The 19,538-nt window shown below is 39.9% G+C and overlaps 1 protein-coding gene across 6 annotated transcripts in view; it reads left to right on the top strand.

Annotated features, from left to right (window-relative positions):
* The window catches only part of AKAP10 (A-kinase anchoring protein 10), an 80,070-nt gene that overhangs the window by 34,796 nt on the left and 25,736 nt on the right, over positions 1-19,538 (top strand). For 4 of the 6 annotated variants that reach the window (XM_045375222.3, XM_065532885.2, XM_065532884.2 and 1 more), the window contains exons 5-10: positions 1,654-1,752; positions 8,040-8,124; positions 8,937-9,060; positions 10,070-10,206; positions 13,559-13,703; positions 18,283-18,456. In XM_045375222.3, coding sequence (XP_045231157.1) covers positions 1,654-1,752; positions 8,040-8,124; positions 8,937-9,060; positions 10,070-10,206; positions 13,559-13,703; positions 18,283-18,456 — 764 coding nt within the window. The remainder of the gene's footprint in view (positions 1-1,653; positions 1,753-8,039; positions 8,125-8,936; positions 9,061-10,069; positions 10,207-13,558; positions 13,704-18,282; positions 18,457-19,538) is intronic. The other 2 variants (XR_012425369.1, XR_012425370.1) reach the window with 2 other exon arrangements.

Here is a 19,538-nt window from a genome sequence, read left to right as displayed (position 1 = left end):
CTATTCGGGAGGCTGAGGCAGGAGAATGGCGTGACCCCAGGAGGCAGAGCTGGCAGTGAGTCGAGATTGTGCCACTGCACTCCAGCCTGGGCAACAGAGCAAGACTCCATCTCAAAAAAAAAAAAAAGAAAAAGAGTATTGTAGGAAGTGGACCCAAAGCATTTATTTTAATCTAGTATTTATTGAGTTAATTTTTAAAATGTATTTTATTATTTTTAAAATGTTTTAAAATGTTTTAATGTTCTTTTATTCTTAAACAAATGAAAACTTTCTATATCTGAAAGAAGGATGTGACCTAGTTCTGTTTCTGAAATATAGTTAATGTGTTATTTAAGAGTATTAATACTTCTTCCAATGGTTTTAATCCCCAGAAAATAAATATGCATTAATATCTAGATAAATTCTTACTGCATTTATCTGGGATTGGCAGGTGTTTTTGACTAAATGGGAAAGCAAGCATTTACAAACAACCAGGTTCTGATTTTAAAGCTTTTGGGCAGACATTTTTTGCTTAGTAATTTGCTCATAATAGCCATACAATAAATATTTGTGGCCGGGCATGGGGGCTCACTCCTGAAATCCCTTCCCTTTGGGAGGCCAAGGTGGGCAGATCACTTGTGGCTAGGAGTTTGAGGCCAGCCTGGCCAACGTGATGAAACCCCGTCTCTACTAAAAATATAAAAATTAGCAAGTGTGTGTCGTCTCAGCTACTCGGGAGACAGAGGCAGGAATATTGAGATATCTGTGGTGTTATCTATTTCTGCTGATAATTGTTGATCCTCTTCAAATAGGACACAAACAAGATCAATTTTTTTTACTCGTAAATTGATGTGGATAGTCTGCTGCTGCCGACTTCATGTACCTTATCCCTCTTAAACCGCTGATTCCTTTGAGGCATTGTCCCCATAAACTTTTGGTAAAGCATCAATAATTTTATCATTCATCCACCCAAGCTTCACTGTAAATTTGATGTTTATTCTTCTATTTTAGCAGAATTCATGTTGCTCCAATAGGGGCTGTCTTCAAACTGGTGTTTTCTCCTTCTTAGTGCCTCAAAGTAGATCCTGTTCAGATATAACAGGTTAATATGAGTTTATTTTGGTGTAAAAGTACTTTGAAATTCATGCATAGTTTTTTCATCATATGCATTTTCCATAGCTTTGAACATCCCCATGTAACTCTCCTCTTCCACAAACCAAACAATGAAAAAGCACCTCCGTGATGGAAGTTCATTTTGCAATAGGAACTCACAGTGATCTAAGCCCTGCTATTCATGAATATAATTCATTACTGGAGGCCGGGCGCGGTGGCTCATGCCTGTAATCCCAGCACTTTGGGAGACTGAGGCGGGTGAATCACGAGGTCAGGAGATCGAGACCATCCTGGCTAATACGGTGAAAACCCATCTCTACTAAAAGATACAAAAAATTAGCTGGGCCTGGTGGCGGGCACCTGTAGTCCCAGCTACTCAGGAGGCTGAGGCAGGAGAATGGCGTGAACCCGGGAGGCGGCGCTTACAGTGAGTCCAGATCGCGCCACTGTACTCCAACCTGGGTGACAGAGCGAGACTCTGTCTCAAAAAAAAAAAAAAAAATTTCATTACTGGAGTCTAAGTGGCTTTTTGATTTTTGAAATTCTCTTCTCCCCTTGCAGGTATAGAACAAGATGCAGTGAATACTTTTACCAAATATATATCTCCAGATGCTGCTAAACCAATACCAATTACAGAAGCAATGAGAAATGACATCATAGGTAAGCAATGCTTGAAACTGTGGCAAGAAAAAAAAAAACAAAAAAAACAAAAAATGCACAGAACTGACAATTTTGGTTACTAATTTTTTCTTAACATGGAATTTAACGGTTCCCTTCCTAATTTGTTTTCTGAGTATTTTTTATGTCAGATTATAGCTCACTTTAAAAGTTTCTCGGCTGCAGTTGGCGCCAGGGTTTTTGCCTGGGCCAGGAGGGCTGCAGTGTAGTGGGTGCTCTGGCCTGGCCACTGCTGAGCAGCCGGGCCGGCGGGCGGCTACGCACACTGGCACAGACCACCAGACGGACTGGCTGGCAGCCCCACACCCGTGCACAAAGCGGGCGGGACAGAAACTTCCGGGGTTGGAAGTCCAGTGAGGCTAAAGGCCAGTGCCAAAGTCTCCAGGCATCAGGGCTGCAGCCCAGGAGTCTCAAGACCAGCGGACAACTGGATGGCCAGACAGTTGTCTCAGTGGTGGCCTCTCTGTCTCAGGGCTTCATCCCACTCCTCAGTGGGCCTGACCTCCTGTCTACCTGCGTTAGCCAGAGCCATCACATGGCCCGTGACTTGCCATTTTTTGCCAGTTGATTGTGCCACACACAATGTCATTTCTGTGTCATTTGGCACAGCTGGAGGTGCAAGGAGGAGGGCAGCCTCATGTCCAGTCCCAGTTTCAAGTAACTTTATTCTTCTGAATAAAGACAATTTGCTAACTTTACAAAAAAAAAAAAAAAAGTTTTTCTTGTATGTTGGACCCAAATTCTTAGACTTTGACCTAAATAACAATGACAGCAAGAACAATAAATAGTACACATTTATTGAACACTCACTGTGTCCCAGACAATATTCCAAGCACTTTCTGTGGATAAACTCTTTAACTTCTAAAGAACTTTGTGGGATAAATACAGTTATTTTATAGATGAAGAAACTGAAGCACAGAGAAGTTAAGTACTCTGTCCAAGGTAACAGCTCAGACATGGCGGAGTCAGGGTTTGAAACTAGACCCTCACATACCTTAACTGCTGTGCTGTGGCAGTGTTTTTCACACTGTAGGTTGGGACCGACCTTCTCCTATGCCCTCACCCCCTACCAAAATAAACATATATATATATGTTAGTGTATATAGATATGTTAGTGTATATATATGTTAGTATATATATATGTTAGTGTGTATATATGTGTATATACACACTAGAATAAAAAAATCAAAGTGTCTCAGAGTAGTAAGGACAAACATCATTTCAGAAAAATGTTTTCATTATATATACATGTATGTATGTGTATGCTGATTCAACAAATATATTTCTGTATAAGTTATAGCAAAATAGTTTGAAAGCTTTTACTGTGTTTTATCAGGAAGACCTTAGGCGAACATATATTCACAGATAAAAGAGGTTTATTTATTCGTTCAATAAATATTACATTCTCATAAGTCCTAATATTATGTATTTTTATTTTTCAAAAGAGTTAGTATTTGTGATTTATGTAACAAAACTTGTTCTTGCACTTCTAGCAGGTCTGTCCCAATGTGGGGCTTCTTTAATCTTACTGTGGGTACTTTGCACTCACTCACTACTGGAGACAGCAAGACCCCTGTTAGTCTCAGCTGTGTTTCTTAAATTGGCCCACTGTACCTTCCAGTTAGCTATTGTGGGGTCCATCTCATGTTGCCTCCATTTTCCTTTTCTTTCTCCCAGACAGATACCTATAACAGCTGTAACATAGGCCTGGTGGCTGTTGGTGGCTTATCCCTATCTGCTTGTATTTAAGGGGTGGTGTTTCACTGAGTTTTGCTGACAGATGTTGTCATGAGATTTGAGTTTTTCTGTGTTGTTGCTCTGTTTTTATGTGAGAATTTGCTGCTACCATTGTCGCTAGACCAGCTTTTCTTAGTAATACAACAGGGATGTTCTGACTGATTAGAGTTTGCCTGTTTGAAGAATTGGTTGGCTAGTGACTTTTTTGAGGGGAGTCTGTACCAGTTAATAGCCTCACTGGTGTGAGGATGAAAAGGAAAGAGTTTCAAGTCAAATAAAACACTTAAAAATGAAACCACACTGCAACTCTCTTTCTTTTACTTAAGCTTAATCAGATTAATGATGATGTAATCCCATGAAGGAAAAGTCTGCTTAAGGATCAAGTTGATAACATTTTGTGATCAAGGGATTTGAGAAAACCTCTATCCCAGTGTCTATCATTATATATTTTAGGATGTTAATTACCTGTATGGCTTTAGGCAAGTCATTTTTCCTCCTTGAGCCTCATTCTTAATCCTGTCCAAATTATTGGTCTCCTCTTGCTGCAGTTGTACTATTTGAATATAGCTGTCCTTCAAGTGAGTTTTATTCAAAGGAGCCTTCACTTCAGCACTTACTGTGTATCCAACTTGCATAGTCTTTTTTAAAATGTTATCCTTGGGTTTTTGGCTTTGCTTTCTAATTACTGTTTTTATGTGAGGATTTAGAGTGATCCAGAAGCTATACTTCCACTACCTCCTTCATCTTCCACAAATCTTTAAAGTGGCAGAATTTTAAAAAACTTTGAAGGTACAGCTGACAGAATTTGCTAATGGTTTGGAAGTGAGTAGTATGAGAGGGAAAAAAAGGAATAAAGCATGACTGCATTTTTTTTGTTTGTTTAAGCGATTCCCCTGCCTCAGCCTCCCAAGTAGCTGGGACTATAGGCTCTTGCCACCACCCCCAGCTAATTTTTTTTTTTTTTTTTTTGTATTTTAGTAGAAACGGAGTTTCACCGTGTTGGCCAGGATGGTCTCCATCTCGTGACCTCGTAATCCACCCACCTGGGCCTCCCAAAGTGCTGAGGTTACAGGCATGAGCCACCCCACCTGACTGCCTGACTCCATTTTTTAAAAAACTGAATACCTGGAATTGTAGGGTTGTCATTTATAAGATGAAAAGACTGTAGGAGTAATGGCTTATGAGGAAAATCAGGAGTTTGGTTTTAGACATCCAAATGGTGAATGTCAAGTAGGTAATTGGACACCTACATTAGGATTTTATGGCAGTGGCCCGGGTTGGAGACACGTGTTTGGAAGTCATTAGCATATAGATGGATTTAGAGCTGCAATACTAGATAACATTACCATGGGAGTAAGTGTAATGAGGGAAGATGAGGTCTAAGGACTGAGCCCTGACATTCTGTCAGATGGAGAAGAACTAGCAAAGGACACTTAGGCCCTCTTATGACAATGGTATATCAAGAAGTAGTTTTCTTCAGGAAGCCAAGTAAGAAAACTGTTTCTGGGAGGAAATGAAGCTGAGATAAGTAAGACGAATACTGGAATTGAATGGATTTGACAACCCATTGTACACTAGTTATCTTAATTACAGTGGGCCATTTTAGACGAAACTTAATTGGAGGAGTCTTAAGAGAGAATAGGAGGAGTGGAACCAGCGAGTATTGACAACTCTTATGTGGCATGTTCCTCTAAAGTTGAGCTGGAAGGTGATGTTAATCAAGTGTGCATTGGGGGCAGTGGTGCACACCTGTAATTTCAGCACTTTGGCAGGCCAGGGAGGTTGAATCACTTGAACCCAGGAGTTTGAGACTAGCCTGGGCAACATAGTGAAACCCCATCTCTACCAAAAAAATAATAATACTACAAAAATTTTTCAGGCATGGTGGTGCATACCTGTAGTCTAAGCTATTAGGAAGGCTGAGGTGGCAGGATCACTTGAGCCCCAGGAGGTCATGGCTGCAGTGAGCCAAGATCATGCCACTGCACTTCAGCCTGGGTGACAGAGCCAGACCCTGTCTCAAAAAAAAAGGCGGGGGGGGGGCAATGGTTTTTAATTTTGTTTTTAAGGTAAGATGTATTATAAGCATGTAAGGTGTGTTACAGCATACGAACAGGTATACATGTATAACATGCAGTCCACACAGCTGATAGGAATGAGGCAGTAGTGAAGGAGAAGTTGATGTAGGAGAGGGGACAGTTGTTACAGGAAAGAAGTCTGGAGGCAAAAGGGATGAATTCTAGTGCTCACATAAAATATTACTTAGATGGGAGCAAGGACAGTTTATCTGGAGTCACAGGAAAGAATGCAGTACATGGGTAGAGATGCAGGTGAGTTGAAAGATGTGAGAGATGATGGAAATAATTTTCTGATTGCTTCTATATTCTCACTGAAGCAGGAAGCAAAGTTCTCAGCAAAGAGAACAGGAGAAAGAGGTGTTGAATATTTGAGAAAGGAGATGTACTGTAGAAAAACAAAACAAAACAAAACTCCTGAACTCTCACAAAACAGAACCTTTCCATGACCCTAGTTGTGTGGGGGTTTTCCCCGTCAACTATCAATTCTGCAGATGATTCTCCAGTGACCCCTCCAACTGGGTGTCCTCTAAGTCAGTTCAGTTCTCACACGATCTACCTGGAGATAGCATCAGATCCCACAGATTGAGGACTCTGTCCCACAAGACTGCCCCCACTTCAGATGCCAGTCTGAAGCCCAAGTTGTGGCCTGTGCTTCTGACCGGCCTTCTATAAATTGGAGTTCCCACAGTCCCCTCCTTGGGTTCAATAAATTTGCTAGAGCAGCTGTCAGAACTCAGGGAAATGCTTCACTTATATTTACCCGTTTATTATAAAGGATATTACAAAGGATACAGATTGAACAGGCAGATGGAAGAGATGCATGGGCAAGGTATGGGAGAGGGGGCACAGCTTCCATGCCCTCTCCAGGTCATACCACCCTCCAAGAACCTCTACAGATTTAGCTATTCAGAAGCCCCCCTCCCCATTCTGTCCTTTTGGTTTTTTTGTGGAGACTTCATTATATAGGCATAATTGATCGTTGGCTATTGGTGATCAGCTCAACCTTCAGTCCCCTCCTTCTGGGAGGTTGGTGGGTAGGGCTGAAAGTCCCAACCCTGTAATTCTGCCTTGGTCTTTCTGGTGATTAGCCCTCATCCTAAAGCTCTTTAGAGGCCACCTGCCATTAGTCATCTCATTAGCATTCAAAAGAATCCAGAGATTTCATGAATTTTAGGAGCTGTATGCTAAGAAACTGGCTAAAAAGGCCAGTTGCAATGGCTCAGGCCTGTAATCCCAGCACTTTGGGAGGCTGAGGTAGGGGGATCATTTGAGGCCATGAGATCAAAACCAGCCTGGTCAACATAGTGAGACCCCCTTACAAAATACTTAAAAATTGGCCAGGCGTGGTAGCTCTTGTCTGTAGTCCCAGCTACTCAGAAGGCTGAGGATCACTGAGCCCGGGAGTTCAAGGCAGCAGTGAGCCATGATCGTGCCACTGACTCCAGCTTGTCTCAGAAGAAAAGGGGGAGAAAAAAAAAACTGGGCAAAGAGTAAATAACATATTTCACAATATCACAGATTTGTATTGTCTAGGAAAGTGCATGTGAACAGACCATGACACTAGTATGATCCCTGGGTTTCATGAAGGTCCCACTAAAGTCATGAACACACAGTGAGACTAGGCATCATGTTATATGGTTTTTCCAGCCATGTTTAACAGTTAGCCAAACAGCTTATTGTTTTGCTGCAGTTTATTTAGGCAGTTCCTTATTTTAGCACATTTCATGTTTTAAAATTTCTACCAATAACATTTTGATAAACTTTTTTACAGATGACTTCACAAATACATAATTTTTTAAGCTACAATCCTAGAAATAGAATTGCTCATTGAAAGGGTATGTTCGTTTTTAAAGCTATGCTAGAAACTGCCAAATTGCCTTCAGAAAAAGGTGTTTATATCCCCACTAACACTAGTGTCAGTTTTCCTGTGCCCTTGCTCAAGTATGCATATTATTAAAAACAATGTTGTACCAGTTTACTAGACAAAAGGTGCAGTGCCTCCTTATTCTGATCTGATTACTAGTGAGTATGTGTATCTTTTCACGTTGATCATTTTATGTTTGTTCCTTTGTGGGTTGTCGTGTCCTTTGCTCATTTTTCTTTTGGGACATTTCTTAGTAGTTTATAAGAGCTCTTGGTATTTTAATGATAGTAATCTTTTAACTGTCATGCATGCTGCAAATCTTTTTTCTGTTTGTTTGCCTTTGTATTTTGTTTTTGGAGTGTTTCAATGTCTAGGAAATAATTTTATGTTGTTAAATCTTTTGATCTCTGCTTTTGCATATGTACTTCAAAAGACTTTCTACTTCAAGGTCAAGTGTTACCTGTATTTTCTATTAGTTCTATTTAAAACCTCTTAATTTACATGCCTATGCTGTTAACTCCCAAGTTGATTCACAAGTGTGTATAGTTTGAATTTAGTGGCAATTTAATTATTTACGACTTCTTTTACAGCAAAGATTTGTGGAGAAGATGGACAGGTGGATCCCAACTGTTTCGTTTTGGCACAGTCCATAGTCTTTAGTGCAATGGAGCAAGAGTAAGTTAGTTCATATTTTCACATTGTGCATCCTAGGGAATTTGGGTTCATTGTTAGGAATGGGCTTCACTTAGCTAAAAACGAAGTATTTTTGAGGATTTAAATATTTTGGATATTTACGGGAACATATAAGGCATACTCTATCTTGATTAATAGTTTCTTTTAAATATAAATTATGTGAACTCTTAAAATTTTAATTTTCATTTTCAATGTTAGTATTTCCTAAGTTAAAATAATTTGTTTTCAGTTATGAAATCATTTGGGGAGTGATTGAGGCCGTAGTGATTATGACTGTTAGAATTGGTTTATTTATTGAAATAATGCATGTCTTCAGATGGCTCTCCTAATTTGTTAGGCTTTAAGCTAAATCGATGCTATATAACTAAATCCACATAGATTTGTTGAAATGGCTCCAGAGGTTTTTTAGATTTATTACTGCTGTGTGCCCTTAAAAAAAAATCTATTCATTCTTTCACTTAACATTTATCAAAAGAGTGCTCTGTGTAAGACATGGTTAGGCATAGTACCAGTCTTGAAGGAAGTTACAACCTAATAAAAGACATAGGGCATGTTCTTTGGTTACTGTAATATGAAGTGGCATGTGTTAAATGTCAGGGGAGAACTACAAAGTCATAAAAAGGTGGGAGAGATTACATACAGGTAAAGGAATCAGGAATGACACCGTGGGGAGTGAGATAGTGTTGACCTAGGCCTTTAAGATACAATGGGGACAGTATGGAAAGAGTATATTTTTCCCACTTAAACTCTTTCCTTGGTCGTTCCCTCAAATTTTCCCTTTTGTCCATGTGCAGGCACTTTAGTGAGTTTCTGCGAAGTCACCATTTCTGTAAATACCAGATTGAAGTGCTGACCAGTGGAACTGTTTACCTGGCTGACATTCTCTTCTGTGAGTCAGCCCTCTTTTATTTCTCTGAGGTAAAGTCTGCATTTCCTTTCACACTCTGTTCGAGCATTCCAGCCTCTAACTATCAATGCTGGGGCCCTGTCTATAGGAAATAACCCAGAAGAGCCAAGTCATTTCCAAAAAGATTTATCGTTGTTTCAAGTTGTTTCTGATAGCAAGAGTAATTTAATAACATATTAGAGAGAACATGAAAACTCAATGTGTTAAATAACTCTAATTTTGAAAAACCTGATTAAGCTACTGCATGCCAGAGAGTGCATGTTTTTAATTGTTTGGAGCTATTTTAAAACCACAGAATTTGAAACTTCCAGGGCATAAATTGCAGACCAGACTTCAGAAGAGAAAAAGAAAAGTAGTAAATTTTTTCTTATGCTCATCATGTTTACTTTAGCCAGTTGATAGGATTGCCCAGTGAAGAAGCATTTGCAACAGACAATGAGTGTATTAATCTTTTTGAGGCATACAGTTTAGTATAATGCTCTTTGTTAGGCTTCAACAAGTGAAATTATTTTGTCAGAAAGCAGAAAGAGGATTCCTGGTCTCACAAAGCAGTAATTTAGACACTTGATTCCGCCTCTTTGCAAGAATACAGGTACTCAGTTGATCTGTTTTTCCACTGCCTTTCTTTGCTATAAGTTTAAACCAACAATTTGTTTAGGCTAATATGTCCTCATGGAATGGTGGAAATGATCAGATATAAAATATTTGGTTAGTTTACTTTTTATATGTTTGCTGGTAAGGAACCACAAATCCAATTTAGTATAATTTTTACTCTAGTTCACTAAAAGTTTGCATCCAGTTGTGTAGTGTTTGTTTCTTGTTAATTTTTTTTTTCCTCTAAATACTTTAAAACTTTTTAATCTCAAATGACTGTAACTTGCTGACAGGTGTTAACTGAAGAAGTCGATCTTTTTGTTTTTTGCTTATGACCTGTATTTTAATATTTGAGCTTATAGATTAGAGATGGTGAGAGAAATCTGTTTATAGTCTTATTTTCCCTTGTGTATTATTTCTTCCTAGTACATGGAAAAAGAGGATGCAGTGAATATCTTACAATTCTGGTTGGCAGCAGATAACTTCCAGTCTCAGCTTGCTGCCAAAAAGGGCCAATACGATGGACAGGAGGCACAGAATGATGCCATGATTTTATATGACAAGTGAGTTATATTGATAGATGCATTCAGCAGATACTTATTGAGCATGTGATATGTTTTGTGGAAATAAAGATGCAAAAACTCAGTCTCTGTTGTCAAGGAGTTCACAGGAGGCAGCATAAAAGCTACTTTTTGTATGGTGTTTGTAAAGCTTTGGGGGTTCTTAGAACAAAAGTTTCTGCTGGGAAAGGGGAGGTGTGTGTGGGGCAAACAGGATGGCAGTGGTAGTGTTCAAGCAGTGTTTCCCAGAAGAGAGATTTTGTTTGGATCCTAAAGAATGAATTGAATTTTGCTACCCAGAGAAGGCAGGAAACAACATTCTAGGCAAAGGCATTGGCACAGAAGCCATGGAGACTTGGCGGAAGGTGGCACTTTCAAGAAACTTGAGTTGAGATAATCAAAGGGTTGGGGAATACATGTGAGGATGCTGGTACTAATTGGAATAGATTGTAAGGGACCTTGAATGCCTCTTTATGGGTATAGTATACTTTCTGTATAAATCTGCCTTGCCACGTTATTAAATGAATTAGTTTTTTTATTAGTTTTCACTGAAAATGAGAGGATAGAAAAATCATACAGTGAACAAGATTGAAAATATCTGATCAGGCAAGTGATGAGCTTGTGGCCAGCTCTGTAACGTATGGTATTCTTTTCATTTAACTTTTCTTACTCTGTAAAAAAAATAATTTGTGGTTGGGCACGGTGGCTCACACCTGTAATCCCAACACTTTGAGAGGCAGAAGCGGATGAATTGCTTGAGCCCAGGAATTTGAGACCAGCCTGGGCAACATGGCAAAACCCCGCCTTTACTAAAAATACAAAAATTAGCTGAGCGTGGTGGCGTGCGCCTTTTGTCCTAGCTACTTAGGAGCCTGAGGCAGGAGCATCACCTGAGCCTTGGGAGGTCAACGCTGCAGTGAGCTGTGATCCACTGTACTCCACCCTGTGCAGGGCAGCAGAGTGAGACCCTTTCTCAAAAAAAAAAAAAAAAAAAAAAAGTAATTTGTTATTTGTATCCTTAAGCAAATGGTAAAGGGGTAACTTGGGGATAGAGAAAAGTCCATAAATGTTAGGGTTTGAAGACAGCCAATAGCATCTAGGCCAATGGTTCTTGAACACTGGTCTGCAGGCTCTTGCTGGGCTGTCTGCATAGGAATCACCTGAGAGCTCGTTAAAAATAGGTTTTCAGGCCGGGTGTGGTGACTCCTGCCTGTAATACCAGCACTTTGGGAGGCCGAAGCGGGCAGATTACCTGAGGACAGGCATTCAAGACCAGCCTGGCCAACATGGTAAAAGCCCATCTCTACTAAAAACACAAGAATTAGCCAGGCATGGTGGCACACACCTGTAATCCCAGGTACTCGGGAGGCTGAGGCAGGAGAATTGCTTGAGCCCGGGAGGCGGAGGTTGCAGTGAGCCGAGATCATGCCACTGCACTCCAGCCTAGCTGACAGAGCGAGACTCTGTCTCAGAAAAAAAAAAAAAAATTTAAGTTTTCAATCTGGGCATGGTGGCTCACACCTGTAATCGCAGCATTTTGGAAGGCCAAGGCAGGCAGATCACTTGAGGTCAGGAGTTCAAGACCCACCTGGCCAACATAGTGAAACCTGTCTCTACTGAAAACTACCAAAATTAGCTGGCATTTTGACGGGTGCCTGTAATCCCAGCTACTAGGGAGGCTGAGGCAGGAGAATTGCTTGAATCCAGGAGGCAGAGGTTGCAATGAGCTGACATCGTGCCACTGCACTGGAGCCTGGGTGACAGAGGGAGACTCCATCTCAAAAAAAAAAAAAAGTTTCCAGTCCCCCACCCACCCAGTCTCAGAAATTCTGATTCCACAGGTTTGAGGTGTGACCAGGAATCTTTATTTTTAGAAAACATACCAGATAATTCTGATAAATAGCCAGATTAGGGATGTAGTCTGATTTTCCTATTTTGCAAGTAAGGAAAATAAGGCCCAGAGAGGTAATGATTTTCTCAGAGTCACAGAACAAGTTAGTGGCAGCACTTGGACTGGAATGCAGTTCTTAATGTTCTGTCCAGTGTTTATTTTGACAAATATGTTTGTAGACGATACTAGATAAGAAACATTGCTATATAGATATTGAGATAAGAAGGGTTTACATTTAGAAATTTGGTGTAAAGTGCCTGAACATTCAAGTCGTGGAGGAGTATTGACCAACTTATTCAATACAACATAGGAGATTCACATTTTGTTACAAAAATGCTGATTTAAAAGGAGAGTTTTCTTTTTTTTTTCTTTTTTATTTTTTGAAATGGAGTCTTGCTGTGTCACCCAGGCTGGAGTGCAGTGACACGATCTCAACTCACTGCAACCTCCGCCTCCTGGGTTCAAGCGATTCTCCTGCCTCAGCCTCCCAAAGTGCTGGGATTACAGGTGCAGGCTACCATGCCCAGCTAATTTTTGTATTTTTAGTAGAGACAGGTTTCACCATGTTGGCCAGGCCGGTCTTGAACACCTGACCTCAAATGATCCACCCACCTTGGCCTCCCAAAGTGCTGGGATTACAGGGGTGAGCCACTGTGCCCGGCATACTTGTTTTTGTATCATATATATGCATCATCATAGTCATGCCTTATCAGCCTTTGTATTTCTGTCAGGAGATAGGAGATAGAAGCCATTAGAGTGCTTGGAAGAGAACTTTTTTTTTTTCCTCGCATTTAATGCTTTTTTTGGTATTCGTTTCATAATCAGCTTACCAAAACATTAGCTGCATTATACCCTATCAAGGTAGAAATCTTTGTGTTCCCAATATTAGTTACTCCCTTTCCTTTCCACACTGAGTCATCAGTAAGTCCTGTTCTATCCAAGTAGATCATATCCATCCAGCTCACCCTCAGTGCCATTTTGTTTTGAATTTGTACATGTTTACTGCTGATGCCGCATAGTTATGATGATGTGTTCTTATTTTATTCTGTGCATACAAGTTCTCAGCTTGATTTTTAGGGGAAATGACCATGTCTTCCTTTCCTATAAATTCATTTCTGTCTATCAAGTCCTGAACAGAGAATAGGTACCCATAAATATGTGACTGTTAATTTCTTTGCCCCAGTTGTAGTCTGCTCCTTACAGCTTTTAAACAACAGTAGAGTTCACCGTCAAGAACTAAGGATGGTTGGCAGACAGATAGAAAGGTAGCAAGTTGACCCAACTATCTGTGGGGAAGTGGGAATAAAGAAAGGTTGCATCAGTACTGTCGTCACATAGCTCTATGGTTCTAGGCCTGCAGACTGAATCAAGTAGCCTTGTAGAAGATTCTCTGGAGGAGGCGCCAAAAGTTGCTTATACTTGCTATGGAATTTGATTTTACTTTGGATATCTTTTTTACCATAGATACTTCTCCCTCCAAGCCACACATCCTCTTGGATTTGATGATGTCGTACGATTAGAAATTGAATCCAATATCTGCAGGGAAGGTGGGCCACTCCCCAACTGTTTCACAACTCCATTACGTCAGGCCTGGACAACCATGGAGAAGGTAACCAAGAACTTCAAATGTATTAAACTACAAGAAGTTTTATTGGTAGAACTCATAAAATATAAGGTGGGAAAACCAAGCAGAATAGCACAGTGGAAATTGAAGCAGTCCAGCACAGTGATTAAGAGCAGAGGCCTTGAGTCTGGCCTGGTATGTACAGTCACATGCCACATAACATTTTAGTCAACAGTGGGCTGCATGTACAATGGTCCTGTATGATTATAATGGATCAGAGCTGGCAGTGTAATAATAACAAAGGTTAGAAAAAACAAATTTTAATGAATAAAAAAGAAAAAAGAAAAACTAAAAAGATAAAGAATAAACAAGAACAAAACCAAAAAAATTAATGGAACTGAAAAATCTCTGTTGCCTCATATTTACTGTACTATAATTTTAATCATTATTTTAGAGTGCTCCTTCTTATTAAAAAAAAAAAAGTTAACTGTAAAACAGCTTCAGACAGGTCCTTCACAAGGTTTCCAGAAGGAGGCTTTGTTATCAAAGGAGATGATGGCCCCATGCGTGTTACTGCCCCTGAAGACCTTCCAGTGGGACAAGATGTGGAGGTGAAGGAAAGTGATGATGATGATCCTGACCTGTGTAGGCTTAGGCTAATGTGGGTGTTTGTCTTCGTTTTTAACAAACAAATTTAAAAAGAAAAAAAAATTAAAAATAGAAAAAAGCTTATAAAATAAGGATATAATGAAAATATTTTTGTACAGCTGTATATGTTTGTGTTTTAAGCTGTTATGACAACAGAGTTAAAAAGTTAAAAAAAGGTGGCCGGGCGCGGTGGCTCAAGCCTGTAATCCCAGCACTTTGGGAGGCCGAGACGGGCGGATCACGAGGTCAGGAGATCGAGACCATCCTGGCTAACATGGTGAAACCCCGTCTCTACTAAAAAAAAAAAAATACAAAAAACTAGCCGGGCGAGGTGGCGGGCGCCTGTAGTCCCAGCTACTCGGGAGGCTGAGGCAGGAGAATGGCGTGAACCCAGGAGGCGGAGCTTGCAGTGAGCTGAGATCCGGCCACTGCACTCCAGCCTGGGCGACAGAGCGAGACTCCGTCTCAAAAAAAAAAACAAAAAAAACAAAAAGTTAAAAAAAGGTGAAACTTACAGAGTTAAAAAGTTACAGTAAGCTAATTTATTATTAAAGAAAAAAATTTTAAGTAAATTTAGTGTAGCCTAAGTGTATAGTGTAAGTCTACAGTAGTGTATAGTAATGTGCTAGGCCTTCACATTCACTCACCACTCACTCACTGACTCCCCCAGAGCAACTTCCAGTCCTGCAAGCTCCATTCATGGTAAGTGCCTTATACAGATGTACCTTTTTTTATCTTTTAAACTGTATTTTTACTGTGCCTTTTCTGTGTTTGTGTTTAAATACACAAATCCTTACCACTGTAATAGTAGCCTGCACTATTTGTTATAGTAACATGTGATAAAGGTTTGTAGCCCAAAAGCAATAGGTTGTACCATATAGCCAAGGGGTATAGTAGGCCATACCATCTAGGTTTGTATAAGTACACTCTGTGATGTTAGCACAATGGCAAATAGAAATTCGATTGATTGATTGATTGAGACAGAATCTCACTCTGTTGTCCAGGCTGGAGTGCAGTGGCACAATCTTGGCACACTGCAACTTCTGCCTCCCAGGTTCGAGCAATTCTCCTGTCTCATCCTCCCACGTAGCTGGGATTACAGGCAGGCACCACCACGCCTGGCTAATTTTCGTATTTTAGTAGAGACGGGGTTTCACCATGTTGGCCAGGCTGTTCTCGAACTCCTGACCTTAAGTGATCTGCCTGCTTTGGCCTCCGAAAGTGCTGGGATTACAGGCAAGAGCCACCATGTCTGGGCAGTAACTGAAATTCTCTAATGCCATTTTCCTTATCTGTAAAATGACGATAATATGCATATTTACCTCAAAGTTACTTTGAGGATTAAAATAAGGTAATGTATATAAAAATACATATTAACATAGTACCTGATAACATGGTAAGCATCAAAAAATGTTAACTACTGTTATTACTATTATTATTACATATTTTTAAATAATTAGAAAGCATTATCAAAAATTAGCTGGGCGTAGTGGCACACACCTGTAGTTCCAGCTACTCAGGAGGCTGAAGCTGAAGGATTGCTTGAGCCTGGGAGTTCAAGGCTGCAGTGAGCCGTGTTCATGCCCCTGCACTCCAGCCTTGGTGACAGAGCAAGACCCTGTCTCCAAAAATTGAAGAAGACATTATGGGGCAGAGTTAGCTTAGTAATGATCCAAATATTTCACCAGTATCTGTCACAGGATTGGAATACTAGTTTTCGGTATTATGATCACTAGGTATTACTAATAGCTTATTAATAATAAAGTATTGACCGGGCGCAGTGACTCATGCCTGTAATCCCAGCACTTTGGGAGGCTGAGGCGGGTGGATCACCTGAGGTCAGGAGTTTGAGACCAGCCTGACCAACATGGAGAAACCCCATTTCTACTAAAAACACAAAATTAGTTGGGCGTGGTGGTGCATGCCTGTAATCCCAGCTACTTAGGAGGCTGAGGTGGGAGAATTGCTTGAATCCAGGAGGCGGAGGTTGCAGTGAGCTGAGATTGCGACATTGCACTCCAGCCTGGGCAACAAGAGCAAAACTCTATCTCAAAAAAATAATGATAATAAATAAATAAAAGTAAAGTTTTGATGTTTGTGAATGGTTTATTCTTCTAATGAACTAGAGGAGATTTTTCCAGGAATTGTAGAGCCCATGAGGTTAATGTTGTTTATATGTGTCATGTGTATCCAGGTGAAAAAACTTAATTAAGTGCTATTATATAATACTATACACAAAAACTGAATTTTAGGAATACTGAAGAATTACATATAGAAGTCAAATCATTAAATAGCTAGTAGTAAACAGAATAGAGTGTCAACTGTTACCCAATGATAATAATATTTTCACAATTAAAATTAAACCTTTTCCGATTTTAAAGGAAAAGTTCAGATCTGTGTGATATAAAGAATGTAAGTTTTCAGGGTAATAAAATTAAAATGCAGAGAGAAAATGCAAAAGTAGTTCTTACTAGATATGTGTATGTAAGGAACTTAGACTAATTTTAAGAACACTATCAAGACCCTGGTAGTTAAGTAGGAAAAAAGACATGAATGATTCATTCACCAAAAAGTGTCATGGTGGTAAACAAAAGAAATGTGTTTCTGCCATCCTGGAGCTTAGTCTACAAAAAAGGCACATATTGGCTGGGCATGGTGGCTCGCACCTCTAATCCCAGCACTTTGGGAGATTGAGATGGGTGGATCACCTGAGGTCAGGAGTTCAAGAGCAACTTGGCCAACATGGCGAAACCCCATCTCTACTAAAAATACAAAAATTAACTGGATGTGGTCTTGGGCACCTGTAATCCCAGCTACTCGGGAGGCTGAGGCAGGAGAATCACTTGATCCTGGGAGGCAGAGGTTCCAGTGAGTCGAGATCACACCACTGCATTCCAGCCTTGGCGACAAGAGCGAAACTCCATCTCAAAAAACCAAAAACAAACAAAAAAGGTGCATATTAAATATGAACATAAATATTTACAAATTATACTGAATAAGTTCTCATGTTTGTTATTTGCATGTCCAGTTACAAACTTTTCCTTTATAGAATTAGAAATACAAGTAATAAACATGAGAACTCATTCAGTATAATTAATAATTATTAAATATAAAGAAAAACATCTATGTAAAATTAGGTATTTAATAATTATTTGGAAAAAAAAAAAAACATACAACCCAGTGTTAGAAAACCTATGTGGAAACAGATATTTTGATATATTGCTAGTGATTCAAATTGATAATGTTTCTTTGAAGGGTAAGCTGACCATATATATCAAAGTTAAAATTTAACTCAGCAATCACACGCCTGGTGAGTTATCTTAAGGAAATCAGTTTGAAAGTAAAATCAATATATGCACAAAGACTTTAATATTTATCATAAACCAGAAAACTGGAGTTTATGTAAATATCAGGTTTATGTAATACTTTCATGACAAATGTTTTGGGGGAGAAAACCCAACAAAATTACATGCATTGTAATTTTTTTTTTTTTTTTTTTTTTGAGACATAGTCTCGCACTGGCATCCAGGCTGGGGTGCAAGTGGCACAATCTCGGCTCACTGCAACCTCTGCCACCCGGGTTTAAGCAATTCTCCTGTCTCAGCCTCCCGAGTACCTGTGATTATAGGTGCTCACCACCATGCCTGGCTAATTTTTATAGTTTTTAGTAGAGATAGGGTTTCATCATGTTGGCCAAGCTGTTCTTAAATTCCTGGCCTCAAGTGATCTGTCTGCCATGGCCTCCCAGAGTGCTGAGATTACAGGTGTGAGCCACTGCACCCAGCCTCATGCATTACAATTTTAATTTGTAAACTGTACAAAGGAATAATACTTGTAGTAAAACAAGAAGGAAAAACATTTGTTATAGATAGTTAACGTTTATAACCAGTAAAATTATACTTAAAGTTTATTTATTTAAAATAGTTTTAGTTGGATTTGATTTCAACTTTGAAATAATGCTTTTCCTCTCTATCAGGTCTTTTTGCCTGGCTTTTTGTCCAGCAATCTTTATTATAAATATTTGAATGATCTCATCCATTCGGTTCGAGGAGATGAATTTCTGGGTGGGAACGTTTCGATGACTGCTCCTGGCTCTGTTGGCCCTCCTGATGAGTCTCACCCAGGGAGTTCTGACAGCTCTGCGTCTCAGGTATTGACTGATTGCATCTGCCATTAGGGAGAAAAGCATACACATCCTTTCCTTCACATCCCAGTAACAGATCCTGTTTGTAAATTTTAAGTTGCAGAAACAAAAGATAAATAAAAGCCGGGTGCGGTGGTTTGTGCCTGTAATCCCAGCACTATGGAAGGCTGCAGTGGGCAGATCTCATGAGGTCAGGAATTCAAGACCAGCCTGGCCGACATGGTGAAACCCATCTCTACTAAAAATACAAAAATTAGCCGGGCATGGTGGCAGGCACCTGTAATCCCAGCTACTTGGGAGGCTGAGGCAGGAGAATCCCTTGAACCCAGGAGTCAGAGGTTGCAATTAGGCGAAATCGCGCCACTGCACTCCAGTCTGGGTGAGAGAGTGAGACTGTCTCAAAAAAAAAAAAAATGAGAGAGAGAAATAAAATTAGCTTACTTACTATCTTCTAATTAAAGCATTTGTGGTGACTTACAATATACTGTATTGTAAAGTATCATGCTGTTTCATTTAGGCCATTATTCTGTTTGAATCTGTGGCTATTTCTCTTAATAAATCAAGTAATATGGAATATATTCATAGCCTCTGAAGAGCTCTGTATGTAAGTATTTAGGATACTTTTTATTTTTTTTATTTTTTATTTTTTTAGGATACTTTTAATAAAATAATTGAGTGAATTCTTAGGTCTCCTTTTTTTTCTTTTTCTTTTTCTTTTTTTTTTTTTTTTTTTTTTTTTTTTTTTGAGACAGGGTCTCCTCACTGTAGCCTGGAAATTCTGGGCTCAAATAATCCACCCACCACAACCTCCTGAGTAGCTGGGACTAGAGGCATGCCCCACCACGCCTGACTAATTTGCAGATTTTTTTTGGCCAGGCGTGGTGGCTCACACCTGTAATCCCAGCACTTTGGGAGACTGAGGTGGGCAGATCAGGAGGTCAGGAGGTCAGGAGATCAAGACCATCCTGGCCAACGTGGTGAAACCCCGTCTCTACTAAAAATACAAAAATTAGCTGGGTATAGTGGTCGCACTCCTGTAATCTCAGCTACTTGGGAGGCTGAGGCAGGAGAATGGCTTGAACCAGGGG

The sequence above is a fragment of the Macaca fascicularis genome, chromosome 16 (genome assembly GCF_037993035.2).
Source record: "Macaca fascicularis isolate 582-1 chromosome 16, T2T-MFA8v1.1".
In the NCBI taxonomy this organism is placed as follows: Eukaryota; Metazoa; Chordata; class Mammalia; order Primates; family Cercopithecidae; genus Macaca; species Macaca fascicularis.
Note: the sequence above shows the minus strand (reverse complement) of the source record. Positions and strands in the feature narration are given on the sequence as shown.